The sequence below is a fragment of the Archocentrus centrarchus genome, unplaced genomic scaffold, assembly GCF_007364275.1.
Source record: "Archocentrus centrarchus isolate MPI-CPG fArcCen1 unplaced genomic scaffold, fArcCen1 scaffold_76_ctg1, whole genome shotgun sequence".
Classification (NCBI taxonomy): domain Eukaryota; kingdom Metazoa; phylum Chordata; class Actinopteri; order Cichliformes; family Cichlidae; genus Archocentrus; species Archocentrus centrarchus.
The window spans coordinates 115678-137593 of record NW_022060289.1 but is presented as its reverse complement, the minus strand read 5'-3'; the positions used below and the strand labels follow the sequence as shown (position 1 = coordinate 137593).

At 45.0% G+C, this 21916-nt stretch overlaps 1 protein-coding gene across 2 annotated transcripts; it reads right to left on the bottom strand.

Moving 5' to 3' along the window:
* Positions 1–3045: 3045 nt before the first annotated feature.
* On the bottom strand, positions 3046–18810 carry LOC115777798 (butyrophilin-like protein 2). Of its 2 annotated transcripts, XM_030725786.1 has the most exons (8): positions 18737–18810; positions 18201–18340; positions 17244–17522; positions 12881–13159; positions 6061–6393; positions 4865–5143; positions 4656–4787; positions 3046–3441 (listed from the first exon to the last, which is right to left on the bottom strand). In XM_030725786.1, exons 2-7 carry the CDS (start codon positions 18295–18297, stop codon positions 4669–4671), a joined length of 1386 nt encoding a protein of 461 aa, XP_030581646.1. In that variant the 5' UTR covers positions 18298–18340; positions 18737–18810; the 3' UTR covers positions 3046–3441; positions 4656–4668. The 2 variants fall into 2 exon arrangements, 1 of the variants encoding a protein (XP_030581646.1); XR_004019689.1 differs by lacking the exon at positions 18737–18810 and having other exon boundaries at positions 3428–3441; positions 4656–4782; positions 18201–18555.
* Positions 18811–21916: the final 3106 nt, after the last annotated feature.

The following is a 21916-nucleotide window of genomic DNA, read 5'->3' as shown; positions in this document are numbered from 1 at the left end:
TTCAGCTTCAGCTGGAAGAGAATTAAAACTTTATGTAATACATGAGTTCCTTTAAATTTGATCATGGAAGTCAGGTCACAATGAATTAATAACTACAATAATATGCACTTTATTCTACATACTTTGTGTACAGTAAGCATATTTTAATAAACTTTTGTACTGTTATGTAGGATTGTGACCTTTAAAAGGGTCTAAATACCCCACTCATTGTTGATAGGAAAATAGGAGTTATGTAAATAATAAACAAATGGAAACAGAACACAGGCAGAGTTCAGTGTGACCTCCTTTATCCTCTCTGAGTCTGCAGGAACGGTTCTCCAGGGTTCCTGAAGGACCTCCAAAGCTCTTCTGTGGATGTTTGTGCCTCTGGGTCTGTTCTCAGTCAGGATGATCCCACACTGCTGCTGTGATGCTGAGGTCCAGGCTCCTGATCCATCACTAATAGACTTCACCTGTGTGCTTATATCCAGGGATCATTATGATGCTGAGACATGAAGCTGCTGCCAATCAGATGGTAAGTTTCTGTGTTCATAAAGCATCAGCCATGACAACACCACTGAAATGCAGCTCAGACCATGTTTCACAGATGGCTGCAGACGCTGACCTCTCCTGACCTCTCCCGACCTCCTCGTACACACTGATGATGACTTGAACCAAAGATTTCAAATTTGGATCCATCTCTCATCAGAGCTGCTGCTGATTTTCGGTCCAGTTCAGTCCCTCACCTCCAACAACGGTCAACCACCAGAGGGCGCTTTAACACTTCTCTGCTAATGGATCAAGACGTGTGTGTGTGTGTGTGTGTGTGTGTGTGTGTGTGTGTGTGTGTGTGTGTGTGTGTGTGTGTGTGTGTGTGTGTGTGTGTGTGTGTGTGTGTGGAGTGAACAGCCAGAAATAAATGCTTCTCCAAACACCTGCCAAAGCTGTTAAAAGGAGCGACATCATCTCACACACTAAACGAATACTTCAGCACTACAGACCTACTTCATTTAGCACAAGGTCGAGCTAGCACTGTGGATAAACCTGGATCTCCAGAGGAATTGATCCTGTTAATTCTTTGATTATTGATACTCAGGTGTTCAGTAACACCTGACCAGGTGTCTTCCCTGCTGGGATTCCTGACAGGAATGACTGAGGAATGTATGAGCACCTTCCTCCTCCAATGATCACTTTACTGCTAAAACAAATTAAAGATCATTACACACACTGTCTGAAGATGCAGATAGAAAATGATAAGTGAGGCTCTACAAGCCTGCTAAAAACAACCAGGCAGGTTTTATTAAAGTCATCATCTATCAGCTTTATCAATAAATAACACCTGAATCAGAAAAAGCATTTAACAGTCAGCTGAAATTTGGGTTTGAAGAATGATCTTCTGATTGGAAACACATCAGCATTAAATACATCTAATACTAAACATAACCCCCTTTATGCAGATGATGTGTTATTACTCTCTGAATCATTTATTAAATTATTTTCAAAAATCTCCAACTACTCAGTAAACTGGCCATAATTTTACCACTGTGTGGATGAATGGGCCGTGGGCAGGCCTCACATTGTCTTCATACAGTAAACATGGTATTAATATTTCCCCCCAGGCTGACAGAGCTGACCCTCTGCAGGACTAACCTCCCCATCGATCTCTGCGGAACAACGAGAACAACCAAGGGGACGATTTTCCATAAAAATCAGTGATTTACTTTCAGTGACCCCTAACCCCTAATCCATGAGGGGGCGTAGAGTCAGCCACAGTGACATCATCACCTGCAGCAAAACGTCTCGTCCTTTGACCACCTCTGGTTCCTGCTGCACAGGAGCAGCTGCTCAAAGTGGACCTGGATCTTTTACCTGGCCTGGATGGTTTTGAGTTTTTAAAGGAGTCCAGTTTCATTGGAAGGAGGATTCATTTAATAAAAGTTATTTGGAGTGTTTTAACGAAGGACTGGACTGTGAACAGCTGATGAGAGCCTGCATGCAAAGGGAGCCCCAGGAGGGAAAGTCCACTGTGCCATTAGGAGGTGGCCAGCCTGATGAAGACCTGGAGTCCCAAGATTTCATGTGGAACCCCACTCCCACTAACACAAGGCTTTTTAAAGTGTGTGGAAACTCTTAAAAAAAAAAAAAGAAAAAAGGATGCAAGCTCAGTATTTGATTATTTCTTTGAGTGACCACCTTTTTCTGTCTATAACCAAGCAGATAACTCTGGTGGTGCTTCTGGGCCCTGCACTCCAGGCCAGGCTTGTGCTCCCAGCACAGCACCACACTTTGAAAAGATTCAACTATTGTGAACCATATTTACAGTGTGAGTGTTGGTGTTCTGCACGTCACTCCTGTGCACGTGCTCGTTAAGTGTTTTCAGAGCAGTTGGTTAGGATGCCTTTAGAACCACGTTCTGCAGGGGACTGTGTTCCACACCGTAGAACCTCCAGAGCTCTCTGCACCTATCTTTGTTATGGAGAAGAAAGGGGGGGGGGGGTCAAAAACCATCGATAATCAACTCCGTTCTCCTGCAGGCTCGTCCTCCTCTCTGAGTCGCGCCTCTGCTGCTCCTTTTCCAGTTCTTTATTTCCGTGTTTTTAAACTAATCATGACAGGAGACACTTCCTGGATCCACTGACCCCAGCGTACACAGACAGCCCACCTGAGACCACAGGTGAGCCCCTGCACTATCTGATGGATGACTGACTGTATGAGGCTGGGCAGGAGCTCCACGGGGAACTGAGCTGCCTCCATCCCTCTTCCCCTCGTGCACCTCGAGGTCACCTGCAGAAACACTGAGGACTGTGCAGTGGGTGGAGGTACCAGTGACGGGCAGGAGGAGCAGCATCTGCTTCTGAATGACCAGAGAGACGGTCACAATGTGGTTTAGATCTGTTATTGAGAAATATTTCATTTTACTTGTTACATTTTATTTTTAGCATTATGATGTTTGCTTGTGTTACTCTTGTTATTACTGCAGTTATTATCCATCCATCCTTCTGTCTTCAGCTTATCTTCTTCAGTCTGTCAGAGTGAGAGTCGGGCACACCTGTGCAGGTCTGTGGCAGCACTGACACAGAGACACACTCACACCTGCAGCCAATCATCAATAACAGATTTCTAATAGAAATATGATGAGCTCTACATTCAGTCCACATTCAGCTCAGCCCTTTGCTGTGGATCATCAGCGACACACAGGATTATTGTTTCTTACAATATCTTGTTGAGATGATTTTCCTCCCTGAGCCAAAGCAGCTCAGCTCCTTCATGAACCCCTCTGAACTCTGCACTCAGTGAAACGTGGAGAATGAGCCCACAGACAGCAGGAGGTACCACAGCGGACCCAGCACACCTGACCAGGCTTTTATTGTGAAACACCGAACAAGTCAAACTGTTGAATATGTTTTAAATGAAAATCTAGCTGATGTTCACCCCGATGAGACTGAGAGAGCAGCCATCCACCTGGAAGTAATGGAAGAGAGAGGAAGCGGGGGGTTGGGGCAGAGAGGAAGAGGAAGAGGAAGGTGGAGACTGAATAATCTGTTCATAAATTCAGTCATTTTGGTTCAGTTTTAGCTCAATAATATAAACTCTCCACTCAGCCGTGTGGCTGCAGAGGAGTTTCACTTTTCTGGCAGCTACACAAATATACACAACAGACACACAAATACAAGGAGGAGAGTTTTATTAAACTCTCATACGAAGGTTTTTATAGGACCACTGAAATATTTTTACTCAGTAGTAAAAATCCAGCAGCATCTGGCCCCGACCCAGTTTGATAATGGCACACTCCTCTTTTTAATAATCACACATTCTGGAGGCTCATGAGAGAATCTTTGAGGTCTGATTGGCTGCTGGCAAAAAATGGCAGGACTGTAAATCTGTGGTTTGTCCCACTGAGGCCAGCCAGCTTCTCCACTGCACTTCAGTGTTCAGCCTCTTTACTGCTCCTCTAATGGGCCGGGACTCAGTGAGGAGAAGGCTGTGAGAACGCACACAGACTGTCCTCTAAAGTGGACACAGGACTCATTTATCCTCCACGCGCAGGAAGGCCGCGGGTGGTCGAGTGGGGCCGGATCAGAAATCCACCCAGAGACGGCCATCAATGAAGGCTGCTGCTGGGCCATCATCTAATGAACTCCTCACTGATTTCAGGGTATCATTATTTAAAAAATGCTTTTATTCCCACACTGTTGAAAGAAACTTGTCATCAGTGTTTCACAGTTACAGGCTCGTCTCAGCAAAGGTGCACAGCAGCTGTTTGACGCTCTGGAGGACTTTAACGTCCTCACAAAGTTTCAGTCTGACTTCTGGAGAGGCCTTAAACTCTGCCTTTATCCCACTGAGCACAGAGGCTGTGTGGGAGGATCTGACGCAGCACTTTCCTTCATTCTTCTCTCATAGAAGTGTTTTTGCTGCAACATCTACAAACACATCATCACCTTCAGCATTCCTCTCAGCTTTTAAGATCATTTTAAGATCATTTACTTACATTTTTAATCATTGCTATGCTGATGATATTCAGCTTTATATCACTGTTACAGAATTACATAAAACCCTGGAGGTCAGATAATTGAGAATGAGAACCAGACTTCCTCATTTGCACCCCTGCCAGGAATTAAATATTAGTAAACTTCATCCTGTTATCTCTAAATCAGAGAGGGATTCAAACCTACCTTTAAAGCTGGATTACACGGTGATGTAGAGAACACACACAGACAGAGCGATAAGTACGACAACAGAGAAAACGCCGCAAACAAACGCAGCTATGAGCACGCCGACTCCGAGGCAGGACTCAAACAGCTGCTCTGAAACACATTACAGAGGCTGCTGTTTAATGCTATGTACAGAATAATAGAACATTACTCACAGACTGAAAGCTCACCTGGAACGTGGAACTCATCGTGGATCACATGGCTGAGCTCCTCCTGTGTGGCCACACAGAGGAAGCGGTTGGTGTTGGTCCTGGTCACCGTGGTGAGGAGGGTGATGTAGTAGAGGTCTCCTCTGTGTGACACCTGTGGCTCCTCAGCAGGAAGGAGGTTCCCATCGCTGTCCTGCCACTCTACTTTAGGCTTTGGAGAAGCACCTGGAACCTCACACTTCAGCAGAACCCCGCCCTCTGTGACATTCAGGATCCCAACAAAAGGCTTTGGAGCTGCACCTGTGAACGCAGCAGGAAGAAGGGGGGGTGTTATAATGTTCCTGGGTCCATCTCTTCCCTGAGATGCTGCGTTTCATAAGGGTTAGAGATGGAAGTTTTCCTCTCTGAAGAACGAAGCTTTCACAGTAAGGTTCCTTCAGTGAAACGCTGCATGCTGTTAACTGGGTCAGTCAGTGTTGCACTGGTCCTCTCTGTGAGTGTGTCAAATCCTTTGATCTGTCACTCTGTTGTGATCTATAAGCAATGCCATAATCACCAATGACATCCCTACATATGAAGTGTTGTGGCTCAACAGCGCCCTCTCTCACAGGTTTTAGATAAATACCACTGAAGCGATGCCCGCCTCTGCGTGCAGGTAGGGTGATTAAAAATGTTTGCTGCTGCTGATTTATTGTCCTATGAGCCAACCTGCCTGAGAGCACTGTGTTCTCATGAAGCAGCAGCACCGAGCATGCCCTCACCTGTCAGCGTCCTCACAGCACAGAGGACCGCACTGACATCATCACTAACATTTCTCTGCTGCAGAAGGATTACTCATATTTAATCACTGTGCAGTTTTATTATGTTAGGGTAAAAAGTTACAGTGATGATATGAACGTTTTCCAGCTCTCAGCGGCAGAAAAAGCAGACAAGGCGGAGCCTCGTCTCTTTGGCTTCTTTAACATTGTTTGTTCATTTGTTTGTTCTTTTGTTCAAATCAGCTCTCAGACTCCAGGATCTATAAAGTTTGTTTGATCAAAGTAAGCTCTGAAGGACTAAAGTAAAAATGTATTTTCCACATCTTGAACATCTTGAACCAAAACAAAGGAAAATAACACTAAGGGAATATTTCACCGTTTTCCTTCTCCACTTTGTTTTTTAAAGCACTTGGTTCAGGAAGCAAACAGATTCAGGATGATTTGACAGATAAAACTCACCAACAAGAAGGGTGATGTTACACGTTTCTCTCTGATGAAGTGGAAAAGCACAGGTGTAGTCTCCACTGTCAGCCACCCTGGTGTTTCTGATGGTTATGGAGGCGTTACCGAACTGCAGCCGGTCTGCAAAGTGAGAGACCCGTCCTCTGAAGAGCTCGTCCTGACCCGGAAGGCCGTTATTGAAATGAAGGCCGGCATCATACACGAACACCTCCCTCTGATCGTCTTTCTTCCAATCAAAGCGCTTCTGCCCGAGGCTCTCCTGGGTGCTGAGGGAGCACGGTAAGATGATGTAACTTCCTGCAGGTACAACCACAGTGACGGGTCCTGGGCCTGAACAATGAAGCATAACTTCAGAACAAAACAACATATACAGATAATACAGAGGAAGATGTCCCAACAAAGAGCTCATCAATAACACTTCATCTCAGCTGAAACAACGGTTCATTAGAAACATTAGAATCCAGTTTTATTAATGGCTCTGTTTCATATTGAAGTGGTTTTACCTTCAGACGGTGGCTCTGTGAATGCCCTTAAACTCTCCTGATCTGGTAACATCTATCTCTGATAAACAGTGGGCTCTTGTTTTAATCAGGCTGTATTCATTGTGTATTCATTCATTAGATTATTGTAATTCAGAGTGCTGCTCAAACTTCATCTCACTAACACCAGGCTAGCTAGAATATTTTGGGGGCGGTCCAATGCCTGTGCCAGATGTGCCAGATGTGTTCTGGTGCTGCCCCAAACCGTCAGCCTTTGGCTCTGATATTTCCATGACACTCACTAGGACTGACCTTAGATTCAGATCGTACTGTAGCTCTGTCTGGAGTTCCTCTCGACCTCCAGCAGCAAAACAACGTGTGGTGACCTTTTGCATCCTGCTGGGTGGGTGTGCGATTCTTTTGCAGTGGAAATGGTTTTCTCCTCCACCCATAACTGGTATCTCTGGGAGATCTTAAGTTGTATTAAGTTAGAGAAGTAACCCTCATTTAGGTCAAGGTCATTTAACCAAACATGGCTGCATCGGGAAGAGCAACATCACTCCGGAGCAGGGGGACAGGTGAACGAGCGAGATTATTACTATTGCCTACTTATTTGTTCCATCCATCCATCCTCTTCCACTTATCCTGTTCAGGGTCGTGGGGGCCTGGAGCCTATCCCCCTATCACAGGGCTAAAGGCAGGGTACACCTGTACAGGTCTCAAAGGCAGGGCCGACACAGAGAGACAGACAACCATCCACACCTGTGGGCAATTTAGAGTGACCAATTAACCTAACCCCAGTAACTTTGGACTGTGGGAGGAAACCCACGCAGACACAGGGAGAACCTGCAAACTCCACACAGGGAGGCCCAGGCCAAGGTGGAATCGAACCGAGGACCTTTTTGCTGTGAGGCAGCAGTGCTAACAACCATTGTGCCACTGTGCTGTAGTTTATTTAATTTGATGGGTTTTTTCTTGCTGTATTATAGATTTTACTTAATGTATGAATAGGTATATGTATGCAGGTGTGCATGGGTTTGTGTGTACGTTGTATAGAGCTGTGTGTGAGTGTATATGTGGGTGTGTTAATGTATATGTGTGTCCCAGCGTTGCATCTTTCAATTGAACAAACTTTCCCGTGTCTCGTGTCTCAGTTATGTTTAAGAACCCTTTTCCTTTTATGGGGGGGGGCTTAAGTGCTTCTTTATGTTGACGACCTGCTCGTGGACTTTTCTGGATGTCTTGCTGCTTTATAGTTATGTCATTATTTTGTAACACACAAATGTTTCAATAAAGAAAATGATTAGAAATCATTTTAGAGCGCAAAATTTTGAGTCACATGACCAAACCATTTATGGAAGTCAGCGTGAGTATTTTTATTTGAGCTCCTTTAATCTCAGTGCTCTGTGTGTGTGTGTGTGTGTGTGTGTGTGTGTGTGTGTGTGTGTGTGTGTGTGTGTGTGTGTGTGTTATTTCTGTCATAGAAGCAGCTGAAGTCATCTGTGCTTCCTGCTGTCAGCCTTCCGGGTCAGACTTCTCGGCACAAATCATCAATAACAAAATAAACAACTCTTTGTCATTATTATTGTCATTATTATTGTTATTATTATTGTCATTATTATTGTTATTATTATTGTCATTATTATTGTTATTATTATTGTTATTTTTATTGTTATTATTATTGTTAATATTATTGTCATTATTATTGTTATTATTATTGTCATTGTTATTGTTATTATTATTGTCATTATTATTGTTATTATTATTGTTAATATTATTGTCATTATTATTGTTATTATTATTGTCATTATTATTGTTATTATTATTGTTATTATTTCCCTCCACACAGAAGACTGTGTGGGTAGCAGCTCTGCAGGTGAGTTTGATCTCAGAGTTTCTCAGTTCTTATTATCAGACTGGAAGCTGAAGGTTTAACTCCACAACCTGCCGTGAGACCGGGCTGCCAGTTCCCAGCACATCATCATCATCATCATCATCATCATCATCATCATCATCATCATCATCATCATCATCATCACCACACTTTATCTCTGAGTAATAACCACATATACAGGAGTCAGTGGTCTGGATCTGAGGTATTTAAGAGGTTTCCAGCATTTAGAGTCTGTGTGAATTCTAACAGAATCAGAACATCCTGTCAGGAAGATGCTGATACATTCAGAGGAGGATGAAGATGATTTCTTACCAGGTGCTGCTGTGACTGCAGACACAGTCAGAGGAAAGAGGCACAGAGAGAAAAGCTCTGATAAAATCATGCTGCTGGATCAAGTCTGTTCTTTGCTGCGTCTGTAACAGATCCAGAAGGTTAGAAGGTTCCTGCACCATCAGGCAAACCTGAAACCTGAACCAAATCCGAGCGTCCGCAGGTCTCCCACACCGGGACGGTGACACAGGCGAGAGCAGGAACGGACGAGTCTTCCTCCACACAGGCTGTAAGGAGGAAGGAGGACGCGTGTGTTTGACCTGACTGAAGTCATGCAGCACAGACTCACTGCAGTTCACCAAACTGTGCCATTAACATGAATCCTTTAGTAATAACATTAACAAAGATTCGTCTCCATCCTGTCCTCTGTCTGTGGATGAGAGAGCCGCCTGTTCTCAGAGAACTGCACCCACTGTGGGAACAGCGTCACCTCTCCTAGAAGTTCCTGTAGGAGAGCCTCGAACATGTGCAGGCCTGTTTCAGGAATGACTGCAGGGCCTCACCCATCAACACAGGAAACACACAGAAATCTGTGGCTGTGTGCTGGGATGGTAGACTCTGCAGCATCTACTGGAGCTGCACTGAACACTGTAAGCAGGCAACAGGCTGCTGCAGTCCCAAACTAGCTGTTAGCTGACCTTTGATGACTAAAGCAGGAGATGACAGCTGGAAGCCTCTCAGCATTCTGGCACACCAAGCAAAGTGACTCTGGATCCAGAGATATCACCAACTCTGTACTCTGTAAAGCCCAACATCCTCCATAAAAGCTACTCAGATATGAACCAGTTACTGTTGCTCAGCTCTTCCTGTCAGCAGTAACTCAGTGAAACATCTCTGCTGTAAGAGAGCATCAACTTCTCAATACTCACATTTTTAAAAGTAATTTCTGTATTTATTTCTAACCAGCTGGTCCAGACCGGACCAGCTCCTCGGTGCAGAAATGTTGGCACACAGATTACAGTCTGATCGTGTGTGTATAAACCTGTCCACACAATCAGTTTCCTCCATCCTCTCCTCCATGGGTGAGACCAAGGAGCTGTCACAGGGACAAGAATGTAGACCTGCACAATGAATTACCATCAGCAAGGAGCTCAGTGAGAAGGTGACAACTGTTGGTGTAGTTATTTAGAAATGGGAGAAATATGAAAGGGACCACAGTCTCCAAGAGCACCATCTGTGACACACTGTAATGGACTGAAATCCTGCAGCACCCACAAACTCCCCCTGCTCAGGAAGCCACGTGTACAGATCCATCCTAAACCTGCCAGTGAACATCTGAATGATTCAGGGAGGGTTTGGGAGGAAGTGCTGTGGTCAGAGGAAACCAGTCGAGCTCTTTGGTATCAACTCGACCCGCCGTGTTTGGAGGAAGAGAAATGCTGAGTCTGACCCAAGAACAGCATCCTCAGAGTGAGCTCAGAGGTCGAGACATGATGCTTTGGCTGTTTTCCTGCTGAGGGGACAGGATGCCTTCACCACACTGAGGGAACAATGGACAGGACCATTTACTGTAAAGTCTTGGAGGAGAACCTCCTTCTCCCAGCCAGCCAGGAGATGAGTCATGGACGGGTCCTCCAGCATCACAATGACCCACAACATAGCAACAAAGGAGCGGCTAAAGAAGAAACACATGAAGGTCATGGAGTGACTGAGCCAGACTCCAGACCTCAGTCCTACAGGGAGGACCTGAAGCTTGGAGTTTCCAAGCAGCAGCGAAGAATCCTGAAGGATTCAGAGAGTTTGTGTGAAGAGCAGTGGTCCTGAATCCCTCCTGAGATGTGAGCAAACCTGAAGACCAACTCCAAGAGTCTCACTGCTGTGCTCACCAACAAGAGTTTCTCTGCCAAGTACAGTCATGTTCACTCAGTGACATACAAACCAGTTCATAACTTTTATGGGTTTTTCTGCATTTTTGGTTCATATTCTGTCTCTGCATTAAACTAAAATAAAATTAGAGACGGTTCATTTCTGTGTAAGTGAGCAAACTTACAGCTGGGGGTTAAACTATTATTCTCTCTCTGTAGAATAAAACAGTTTGGGATTTTTTTAATAGTTATTTAACAACTAATCTGCTTTCCACAAAATATATTTAACAGCTTCACAAAGATCATATTTTTATGAGTTTTTAGAGATTTTTATAAAGATTTTTTCTATTACGTAGATGCAATAAATTCTGTATTTAAAGTATCAAACTTCAGTTTTTATCTTTTAAAGTCTTTTAAATTCTTTTAAATTCAGATTATTTGTCAAAGATAATTCAAAGTAATTTGGGGTTAAATTTTGAATATCAGTCACTTAAAATGAGTTCATCTCCAAAGTCAAAGAGCATACAAAGTTTAATAATTCATGTTATTAAACATCAGTAACAGCAGTAGTATTAATAGTGGTTGTGGTATTTTCATCATGAGTCAGCGATTGATGAATATCAGTGAATCAGACCTGCTGTTACAGCTTATTCAGAGTCTTTAATTCTCTGACAAACCCTTTAAAACGGATACAGTTGTTTCTCTGATGGTTTACTCGTCATCCTCAGAGGACACATGAAGAAGAGAAGAGGATCAAACTCTGGATGGAGAACCACTTCAACAGTGCAGCTCCAACTGCTCACCTGTGCAGGAGCTGTGATGATGTCAGCTGTGATGATGTCATTCACACGTTTGCCTTCAGTTTTCCAACAGAGGATTTCTGGTGTTTGAAAATAGGTTAAACCCTTCTAACATGAACAGAACAAGAGCTTCAGGTCCAAAAACCTGTTTCTCTTGTTGAACAGGTAACTGAAGCTGATCTAGGGTCTGCCTGTGCTGTGGAACACCAATCTGCACCACAAGAGGGAGCAGTGAGTCAACATAACCTTTATTAAAGCAGGTAACACACATTTCATTATGTCGCACACACCTGAAATCATCGCACACACTCACTGACAAAAGTGTAGGAAGGCAGAGAGAGACTGTAACCATACATGTTTACATTATTGTTTTTAAATCAGTACATCATTAATTAAGTGTGATTTTAAACAGTTAATAAACTAAATGTGGTTTCTGCTTTATTGATTTGTATCCGGTTTGATGCCTCAGTCCAGGCTGAACGGTAATCGGGGGGGTGTAATCCTTGTTTAATTGTCGTCTCTGTGAACAAAAAAAGCTGCTTGGTTTGAGCAGTCTGCAGCTCATTAACAGGATTTAGCTTTTCCCAGAACATGATGTAGAGAACACACACAGACAGCAGAGTAAACGCCACAAACAAACGCAGCCGTGAGCACGCCGTCTCCGAGGCAGGACTCAAACAGCTGCTCTGAAACACATTACAGAGGCTGCTGTTAGCAGCACGCTGCTTTCTACAGGAAACACACACAGTGCTGTGGAACAGGATCCCTGATTTCTGTGTTTGTTGGGTTTTGGCACATTTGTCACTCTTAAAGAAGCTGAACTTTCTGGAAGGTTTGAGTCCCGTCACATCTGCATAAACTAACACAGCATTTCATAAAGTCAGACATGGTTGTGGGATTGTGAAGGTCTGGGGCTGCTTTGCTGTAACTGATGGAACCATGAATTCTGCTCTACCAGAAGATCCTGAAGGAGAGCCTCCACCCTGAAGCTCACTGAAGCAGGACGATGGTCAGAAACACAGCAGCAGGTCCACCTCTGAGCACCTCAAACAAACCCTAAGTGAAGGTTTTGGAGCGGCCGAGTCAGATTTAAATCAGACTGAGGTGATTTGACCTTTAACAGGTCATCATGCCGGAAAACCCTCCAGAGTGAATTCAAACAGTCCTGCAGACCAAAGTTCCTCCACAGCGATGAGAAACTCTCACTGTCAGTCATCATAAAGGCTCGAAGGCAGCTGGTGCTGCCGAGGGGGCACCATCAGGTTTTGGGGGGGGGGGTTACTTTTACACAGAGGGCAGGCAGGTTAGGATAGCTTTGTTGTCTTCAATGAAATCATGGTTTAAAAACTGCATTTTATGTTTGCTCAGGTTATCTTTGTATTTAAATTTACTCAGTGATCTGAAACATGTGATATGGAAAAACCTAAGAAATCAGGAGGAGGCAAAGACTTTTTTACAGCCCTGCATGAAGCATAAAAACACAACATTACTCACAGACTGAAAGCTCACCTGGAACGTGGATCTCATCGTGGATCACATGGCTGAGCTCCTCCTGTGTGGCCACACAGAGGAAGCGGTTGGTGTTGGTCCTGGTCACCGTGGTGAGGAGGGTGATGTAGTAGAGGTCTCCTCTGTGTGACACCTGTGGCTCCTCAGCAGGAAGGAGGTTCCCATCGCTGTCCTGCCACTCTACTTTAGGCTTTGGAGAAGCACCTGGAACCTCACACTTCAGCAGAACCCCGCCCTCTGTGACATTCAGGATCCCAGCAAAAGGCTTTGGAGCTGCACCTGTGAACGCAGCAGGAAGAAGGGGGGGTATTATAGTGTTCCTGGGTCCATCTCTTCCCTGAGATGCTGCGTTTCATCAGAACAAACTGTCGTGAGTTCAGTTTAAATAAGAGAATCATGGATGGAGCTGAAGAAAGAGGTTAACCAGGAGATCCAAAAGGTTAGAAGGTTCCTGCACCATCAGGCAAACCTGAAAACTGAACCAAATCTGAGAATCCGCAGGTGTCCCACATCGGGATGGTGACACAGGCGGGAGCAGGAACGGACGAGTCTTCCTCCACACAGGCTGTAAGGAGGAAGGAGGATGCGTGTGTTTGACCTGACTGAAGTCATGCAGCACAGACTCACTGCAGTTCATCAAACTGTCAGGTTTAACCTGATCACTTTAGGCTGAAAACTACAGCTGTTAGTAAAAAGGTTACAGCCTCCTGTGAGCCACACAAACAAAAGCACCTGTCAGAGAGGCAGATCTCATCTCTGCACAGAGCTGCAGTTCACTGAAGAGAAAATCTTTCACTGTCTTTGTGTGAGCACCTCAACGAGACACACAAAGGTCCCAACTGCTGTGAAGAGCTCATTAACCCACACTGCCCAGCTCTGAGGTCACAGACAGGTGTGAGCTTCTCTGTCACAGACAGGTGTGAGCTTCTCTGTCACAGACAGGTGTGAGGTTCTCTGTCACAGACAGGTGTGAGGTTCTCTGTCACAGACAGGTGTGAGCTTCTCTGACTCATTCACAGGATTTTCTGGTTTATAAGTGGGCCATAGCACTCTTAACTTTGGGAACCACAGTGTTAGAATATAATGTTTTTATACACAGACAGTAGCAGAAGCAGGTTAGCACAGCGGGCTAAGATCCCCTCACTCTGCTTCTGTTTCTCTTGGTGACTTCAGTCTTATGTCAGCTGTGGGCTGACCTGCAGGGCCTGGGGGGGTTATTGTGCCACGCTCTGGCTTTTTTGGCATCAGTTGCAGGTGTGGACGAGCTTTATCGACCAGCCTCCAGCAGGTGTTTTCTGTAGTTTCTGGGTTTGTTGCCTGTAAGTGTCACAGGTTTGATCGGGGGGGCCGCGCTGGATGTGGGGTCTGAAATACTCCAATGTTGTCCTTTAAGCTGCAGCACAGCGGGTCCCCGTCTGTCTGTGGTCACTTGGACATCTTCCATCACGACATCGATAAATAATAGATAAAATACTGGAAACTTCACACCTATACTCAAAATATAGGAGGAAGGTCCTCTAAAAGCACAACAGAGTTATAACATCATGCAAGTTTCTGTGTGTGTGTGTGTGTGTTTAAGCTTTACATCCCAGCCTTTCCCAGTCATGCAGCTCAGTCTCACAGCAGGTTGTGAAACAGTCACAGGTTTTACACCTTTTTAAACCTGTGACTGTCACCATAACATAAACAGTAACTGCTTCTCACTCTTGTCTGTGCAGCAGGTTTGATGAGAGATCAGTCCACACAAACCACCCGTGCTTTCAGAGAACTTCAGTTCTCCTGAAGACGCCGTCACTTTCTCAGAAGTTTGTAGCTGTAAGCATGCACAGTCCTGTCTCAGGAATTACTGCAGGGCCCCACCCCATAAACTCAGAAAGAATAACCATGAATCAGAATGTGGTTGGCTGCACACACGTGGAGACGGGGGGGGGGCAGAGGTGCAGCTGCACTTAACAAAACCGTGCTGATAATTAAACAGGCAACAGGCTGCAGCCAATTAATAAAGCTCATCAGCATTTTTAACTTGAAGAATGTGTTTGAAGACATTCAGACTGCAGTTTGTCACCAAAGTCAACATTAAGTCTTAATTTACAACTGAACTGAACAAAACTGAGGATTTTTGGGAGGAAACAAAGAACACACTTCCCTGTGTGTCTCTATGAAATTGATTTTTTTGCATTTTTGGCCACAGTGGCTTTTTGTGACAGTGGAGAGAGACACAATGGGCCAGGACGCGAACCCCCGCTGCCTGCACTGCATCAAAAATTAGATCTGTACAGCTCAGGTGTATTTTAGTTTCTGTGTATTATACTTGGTGCAACCGGTTTACTAAAACTCCAGAACCTGAAAAAGTCAGATTCAGAAAAGCTGTTCATGTTCATTTAGGCAACTTTCAAAATCTACCTTTTCAATACTCACGCGTGTGTGTGTGTGCGTGTGTCTAACATCCCCCTTCTGGACTACAGATAGACCTCGACAGACCTGTTGAGAGCTGAAGGGTCACTCTGACCAGGACCAGGTGGAGACTGATGTGCAGCAACACCGAGGACACGAGGACAACCAGCAGCAGTACAAGATGGAGCATCAGGATGAGCTATTTGCAGCAGGAGCACCTGCTCAGGAGTCATCATGAAGTACTCAGCACGTTAACTGCAAAGAAGAAACTCATAAACTGTGTCATTGTTCAGAAAGCTCGTTTTCTTCTCGTTGCAGTGTGTACACCCCCACCCACCCCACAAACATCTAAATCTGTGGGAAACACTGACAGTCGTGTTTGATGACCTGCTGCTGAGAGTTTGTGGAGCTCCTCAACAAAGTTCTGTCTGCTGCCACCTCTTCAGCTGCTGTGGAAGCCCTGACTCACAAACAGTGGAGCTGCTGCTGTGTTCCACTTTGTTGCTGCTTGTTTGTAAAAGTGTTCAAACAGGCAGCGTTGCACCAACGCTCTGCCTGAAACGGGCGTCCTTGCATGTCTTTGTAATGCTGTCATGTATTGGTGGTTGGAAGGCTGACAGCTGAGCACTCAGGTACACCTCTGTACCTGCTGAGCTCAGTGCCACAGTGATGGACGCTGAATTTGAAGATTAAAATAAAGAGTCCACACAAAAGAGCATGTGAGCCCCCCCCTCCCCACACACACACACACACACACACACGAAGGTTTCAGCTTTAATTTGACGGGTTTAACAAAGTAGTGTTACAGCATTTTAGACACAGCTCTTTATTTTCAGAGGGAGGATTTTTATATTATTAAAGACAAACATACACAGTATTGATCATAGTTTCAAAACACGTTCAGTAAAGTTATTGCTTATTTTATTATATCTCATCATCATTCATTAAAAACAACTTCCATCCTTTCTGGATCTCATCACAGTCACATTTTTGGGCAAAACGATCCAGAGAAGCCCAATAACAGAACATCTGGGCTTCAGACTGAGCAGATGTTTCCTCACAATCGTCTCCTCCAGGCCTCACTGTCATTACACATGAAGTCCACCTGTAGGCCGACGGAGGTCCCAGCTGGAGCACCTTCAAGCATGCTGGCCAGGAGCACCATGAAGGTCAGGAGCTGCTGTTTGGTGTACAAGTACAGCTGACAGTGGGAACTCAAAGATGTAGGAAAACACCAGCAGGCACTGAGCCGTACAACTACACGCTCCCCCACCCTCCCACTGAGGCCACCTCCAGAGTTCCTGAAGCTGAGCCAACACACACAGCCAGTGTCTCTTCATGTTAGCCTGGGCTTCCTCCCAGCCAGAGAGGTGACACATCCTAAGAACCAGCTTTAGCAGCCGTGGATCAGCCCACCCACACTTCCACCCTCCACCTGATGGATGGAGCTCTGACACCAGCGTACAGCACAACAATGGGTCAATAAAGGGCCGAGCCTCCGTTTGAATTCAGAGGGGATAAAAATATGAATGTGTTTCAATGGGAACCATGATGTTTATCTTTGAAAAATAAAGGGGAGGAAAAATATCATTTTAATGAGCATCATGCACTCAGTCACCATTTACCCCACTTTAATTTTCTGTAACACAATTTTAGTACAAATCAATATGTGAGCATTAAAACCAGAGGCTGTACAAACCAGCTGTGAATAAGGAACAGGTCAGACCGCAGCATGTGTTTGAGGCCATCATTTAGACACATCAACATCAGCAGCATTTGATGCAGGCTGAGAAGAGCAACAGAGCTGCAAACACAGCAACACAAAATCCCGAAGCAAACACAGAAATGATCACACCGACTTCATCGCAGGACTCAAACAGTTTGTCTGAAACACATTACAGAAGCCTGGTGTAAGTGCACACAGCATAAAGTACTGTCAGAAGCTTTAAATGAGCGTCTCCGATCTCACCTGGAACGTGGATCTCCTCCTCGGTCACATGGCTGAGCTCCACCTGCGTGACCACGCAGAGGAAGTGGTTGGTCATCGTCCTGGTGACAGTGGTGAGGAGGGTGATGTGATAGCATCCGTCTCTGTGTGACACCTGTGGCTTCTCAGCACGGAGGATGTTCCCATCGCTGTCCTGCCAGGCTACTCTAGGCTTCGGAGCAGCGCCTCGAACCTCACACTTCAGCTGCACTCTGTGCTCCGTGGTGTTCAGGATCCCAACAAACGGCTTTGGAGCTGCACCTGTGAACACAGCACAAAGCTACAGCACAGGAAGGAGGATTTTTAACATTCCCGTGTCTCTTCCTGATGAGAGTCATCCTGAGACCCTTTTATAGCCTCCTGTGTTTGAGCCGTGACGAGCCAACCTGACCGAACATGTTCTGTTCTTACTGAGAACACGAGCAGCAGCATCGAGTCCTCTGCTTCACTTTCCTCACAGTGCAGAACACTGTGTCTGAACCATAAGTGTACTGAGCATGACCAGTGACATCATTAACATTCAATGATTTCTTCTGATAGATCAGACCAAATCCCTCTGACATCTAATCAACCAACAGGTCTGCTGGGTTTTCATTTCAGATCTCCTTCATCACAGCACACAGCCCAGCGTTTGTCTCCCCCCCCATCACTGTGATGGGACAGCAGGGTAAAATGTGATAGAAAGGAGAGTGCTGAGAACACACTCAGCACTCACATAAATAAAAATTATTATTTATTTTAAAGTGCATAATGAAAATATGTTGTTTACTCATCACTGACAGTTTTGCAGCGTCTGAATGTGAGTGAGGAAAACACAGCAACACCAGCATTAAAGGAACAGTTCACAGCTCAGATCCTTTAAAAGCACTTTAAAATATGAGGAAGCTGCTGTGATGAACTGATAGACAGACGGCAGCTACTCAGCCTCGGTTTTCTTACCGTTTCCATGTCCTGTTGTTACTGCAGCCACAGTCAGAACACAGACGCACAACGATGAAAGCTCCAGAGTCCTCGTCTTCTTAACACAACAGAACATGATGCAAAGTTCCTCTGAGAGCTCTGGAACAGCAGCAGCTCCTCTGCTTCAGGAAGAGAAGGTATGGAGGCAAGAGAGGGAGGAGTTTGTGCCTGTGTGTGTGTGTGTGTCTGTGTGTGTGTGTGCCTGTGTGTGTGTGTGTCTGTGTGTGTGTGTGCCTGTGTGTGTGTGTGTGTGCCTGGCCACAAAAACATCAACATATGGATGCGAACTTCAGCGCTCACAATTACAGGTATGATTACAGGTATGAAGTATTTAAGCTCACAGGCAGTAAGAAAAAAGGGGGCGTGTCATAAAGCATGTGACCACACGTCTCCAGCTCTGCTACAAAGACCAGACTTTAGGTTCCAGCTCTTCTCTCCTCTGAGCGTTACTGACGTGTAACAGCTGACAGCACCTGTACTGGACATCACCATGGCAACGTAGAGTGCAGCCTCACCTGGAGCAGGTTGGAGGACAGAGATCTCAGAGACACTCAGAGAGCTCCCTCAGACCTCAGCACAGGAGGGTCCAGAGTAAGAAACTCAGGAAGTGATGTCACACCTGCGAGCTTCCTGTGAAAGAACACTACAGCAGTGTTATTGTCCTATAACTGCCCTCAGTGGCTTCAAACAGGTGAAACTTTATTAACAGCTGTTTCTGACCAAAGCTCACACACTCACACTCTGCTGCTTTCAGCCTGTAACACGAACAATAAGAAATCCTTTATTTATCCCATATTTAGGAAAATTATTCATTCATGTTGTTTGTTTTACCTCTTCATATTTTTATAAATGATAGTTTTATCTTCTGCTGTACAATCAGCTGTTCTGCTGTCATAGACCTGTCCACATCTGTGATTGGTCACATGGTGTCAGCAGCACCTCTTCATGTGAGCGCACTCGTACTGATGAACTCAGGGCTCATTTATCGAGCTGATGACCATCTGTGTGGGCTGACTGATGAGTTAACCAAATCTGCTTCAGTTCTTCATAAATTCAACAAGCTGCTGGAAACGTTTGTAGTCTCTGAAACGCCTACTGTATGTGAAACTGCATGTATGTTGTCTCCTAACGGTGTAAGAACATTCCAGCAAGAGGCCTTCTCAGGTTTGGGAGCTCATCTTCACTGTTTATCTTGACCAAAAAAGGAAAGTTGTAAAACTGAGGATTCTCTGACCCCCCAAGAAAGCTGGTTTGAACCAGTCTGTGTGGCAGCGCGTCTACTATATGTTAAAGCCTATATAAGTCTGTAAGTTTCTTTGTTCGGGGTGCAGAAGATCATTGGCCTTCCTTCTCACCCAGATGTCTGTATTTTGACATTGTCTTTTATAATAAACCTTATGTTATTCTATAAAGACTGTGTTGACCAAGAATTCCTTCAAACACAACATCATGGCATCAAGATCAAGAAACCACATGTTCCTCAGACATTCAGCTCTGTGCTGACCTGACAGCATCACAGCTGCTGCAGATGTGTCAGCTGCATCCATGATGGGAATCTCCTGCTCCTCCACATCCCAAAGGTGCTCCACTGGACCGAGATCTGCTGACTGTGGAGACCATCTGAGTGCAGTGAATTCACCGTCATGTTCAAGAAAGCATGAGATGATCTGAGCTCAGTGACATGCTGAGTTGTGTACTGTGGATCACAGGGTGTGCTGTACTCAGAGAGGCTGTGGGGTTTAAACGATGCTCAGGTGGTACTAAGGAGCCCAAAGTGTGAACTGCTGCTAGGAACCAGGATGGATCCATGATTTCATGCTGTTTATGCCAAATTCTGACCCTAAGTCTGAATGTTGGAGCAGAAACTGAGACTCATCAGACCAGGAAACATTTTCCAATCCTCTGCTGTCCAGTGTTATCTGCAGCCTCAGTTTCCTGTTCTTAGCTGACAGGAGAAGCAGCCGGTGTGGTCTTCTGCTGCTGCACATTCAGAGATGCTCTTCTGCTCACCTTATTTGACTTCCTGTTGCCTTCCTATCAGCTTGAAGCAGCCCTGTTGTTCTCCTCTGACATCCCCAAGGCATTTTCTCCCAGAGAGCTGCAGCTGCATATTTTCTGTTCGTCAGACCTTCTCAGTGAACCTTAGAGAGCAGAGCAGCAGTTTCTGAAACACACAGACCAGACAACAACCGTTCAAGTCACTTAAATCACCTTCTTCTTCATTCTGATGCTCAGTTTGACCTTCAGCAGGTCGTTGTCACCATGTCTACATACATGAGTTTCTGTCATGTGATTGGCTGACTGGATATTTACCTCATGAGCAGCTGAACAGGTGTACCTAATAAAGTGACTATCAAGTGTGCAGCCACTTTAGTAGATACATGTAATAAAGTGGTTCACCAAGAAGAAGCTTAAACTTCTATAATTATAAACAAACTTTATTACAGGGAAAATCAGACATCTGCTCTCAAGATTAGGGAGTGACTCAGGGACGTTAATGTAGACACGTACTTTACTTCTATTATTGACGTCTGCTGCAGAACATGAAGGAAGTGCTGCCAGTAAGCTGAGTCTTTGCTCTTTAAGGCAATCAAACTGTATCCATACCTGTATGTGTTATTATCATATCTATATCTGAATGTAGAGGTAGTGGTAAACCACAGTGTAGTGTTATCACATCTGCCTGATATGCACTCCTAATGCTGATCCCAGACCAGGAGGACTGCGTCATGAAGGACATCCTGTGTGAATCAAACACAGGAGGTCAGACAGGAAGTTAATTTCCACTATCAGAATAAAGGTCACACCAGCAGTCAGTTATCAGTTCCTGTCAATGCTTCAGGATGGAGTCAGTCTCAGCTGTCAGTGGGTGAGAGGCACCTGAAGGCAGGACTAACACAGACTCTGTACAACCAATCACAGGCTCCGCTCACACACACCTGTCTGTGGGAGAACCTTAGGGTCCACAGAAAGGCCTCAGCTGACCCTGATAACACTGGGTCTGATCCTGCAGCTCGTTTCTCACTGCAGAAGCTGCTGCACAGCATTTAATGTCAAACACCGCCACCTAGTGGGGAACCTTTGGTACAATTTAGGAATGAAAAAGTGGATTATGTTGCAAACTATACTCTTTGTATAAGCTGATGGAGTGAGTTTGGAAATGTGACCAATAAAAAAAAAGACGTGAGCTTCAGTTCATCCGTCTTTGTTTTCCTACAGCAGCCGTCAGGTTGAAGCTCTTGTTTCAGCTTCAATCTTTCAGTCCAGAAGAAACTTTTCCTCTCCTGGAGCCACACTGACTCACCATTTGAAACTTTACCTGCACTAATCAGGGACAGATGCTCTAAAAGCTTATTTATTCTTTCCAAACTATAAAATGTTTTATACTAGAGGACTCCTTTAGATATAAACAGCTTATTGTTTTTTCTTATTGCTTTTATTTCCACAGACACAATTACTGGGCTGTCAGGAGGCCTCATACTACTGATTAAACTGTTTTCTTTTACAAACATGAGTCTGAATGTTTGATCTCCCTTTGCAGGTTCACCCTCTGCTCTGCATCAGAGCTCAGAGCTCCATCCACAGGAAGCTGAAGGTGGCGCTGTTGGAGGGTGGTGTACTGACAGCCCAGTTTGAAGGAAAATCCTGTTTCACAAACTACTGTTACTACTGTAATAAACACTTACAACAACAAG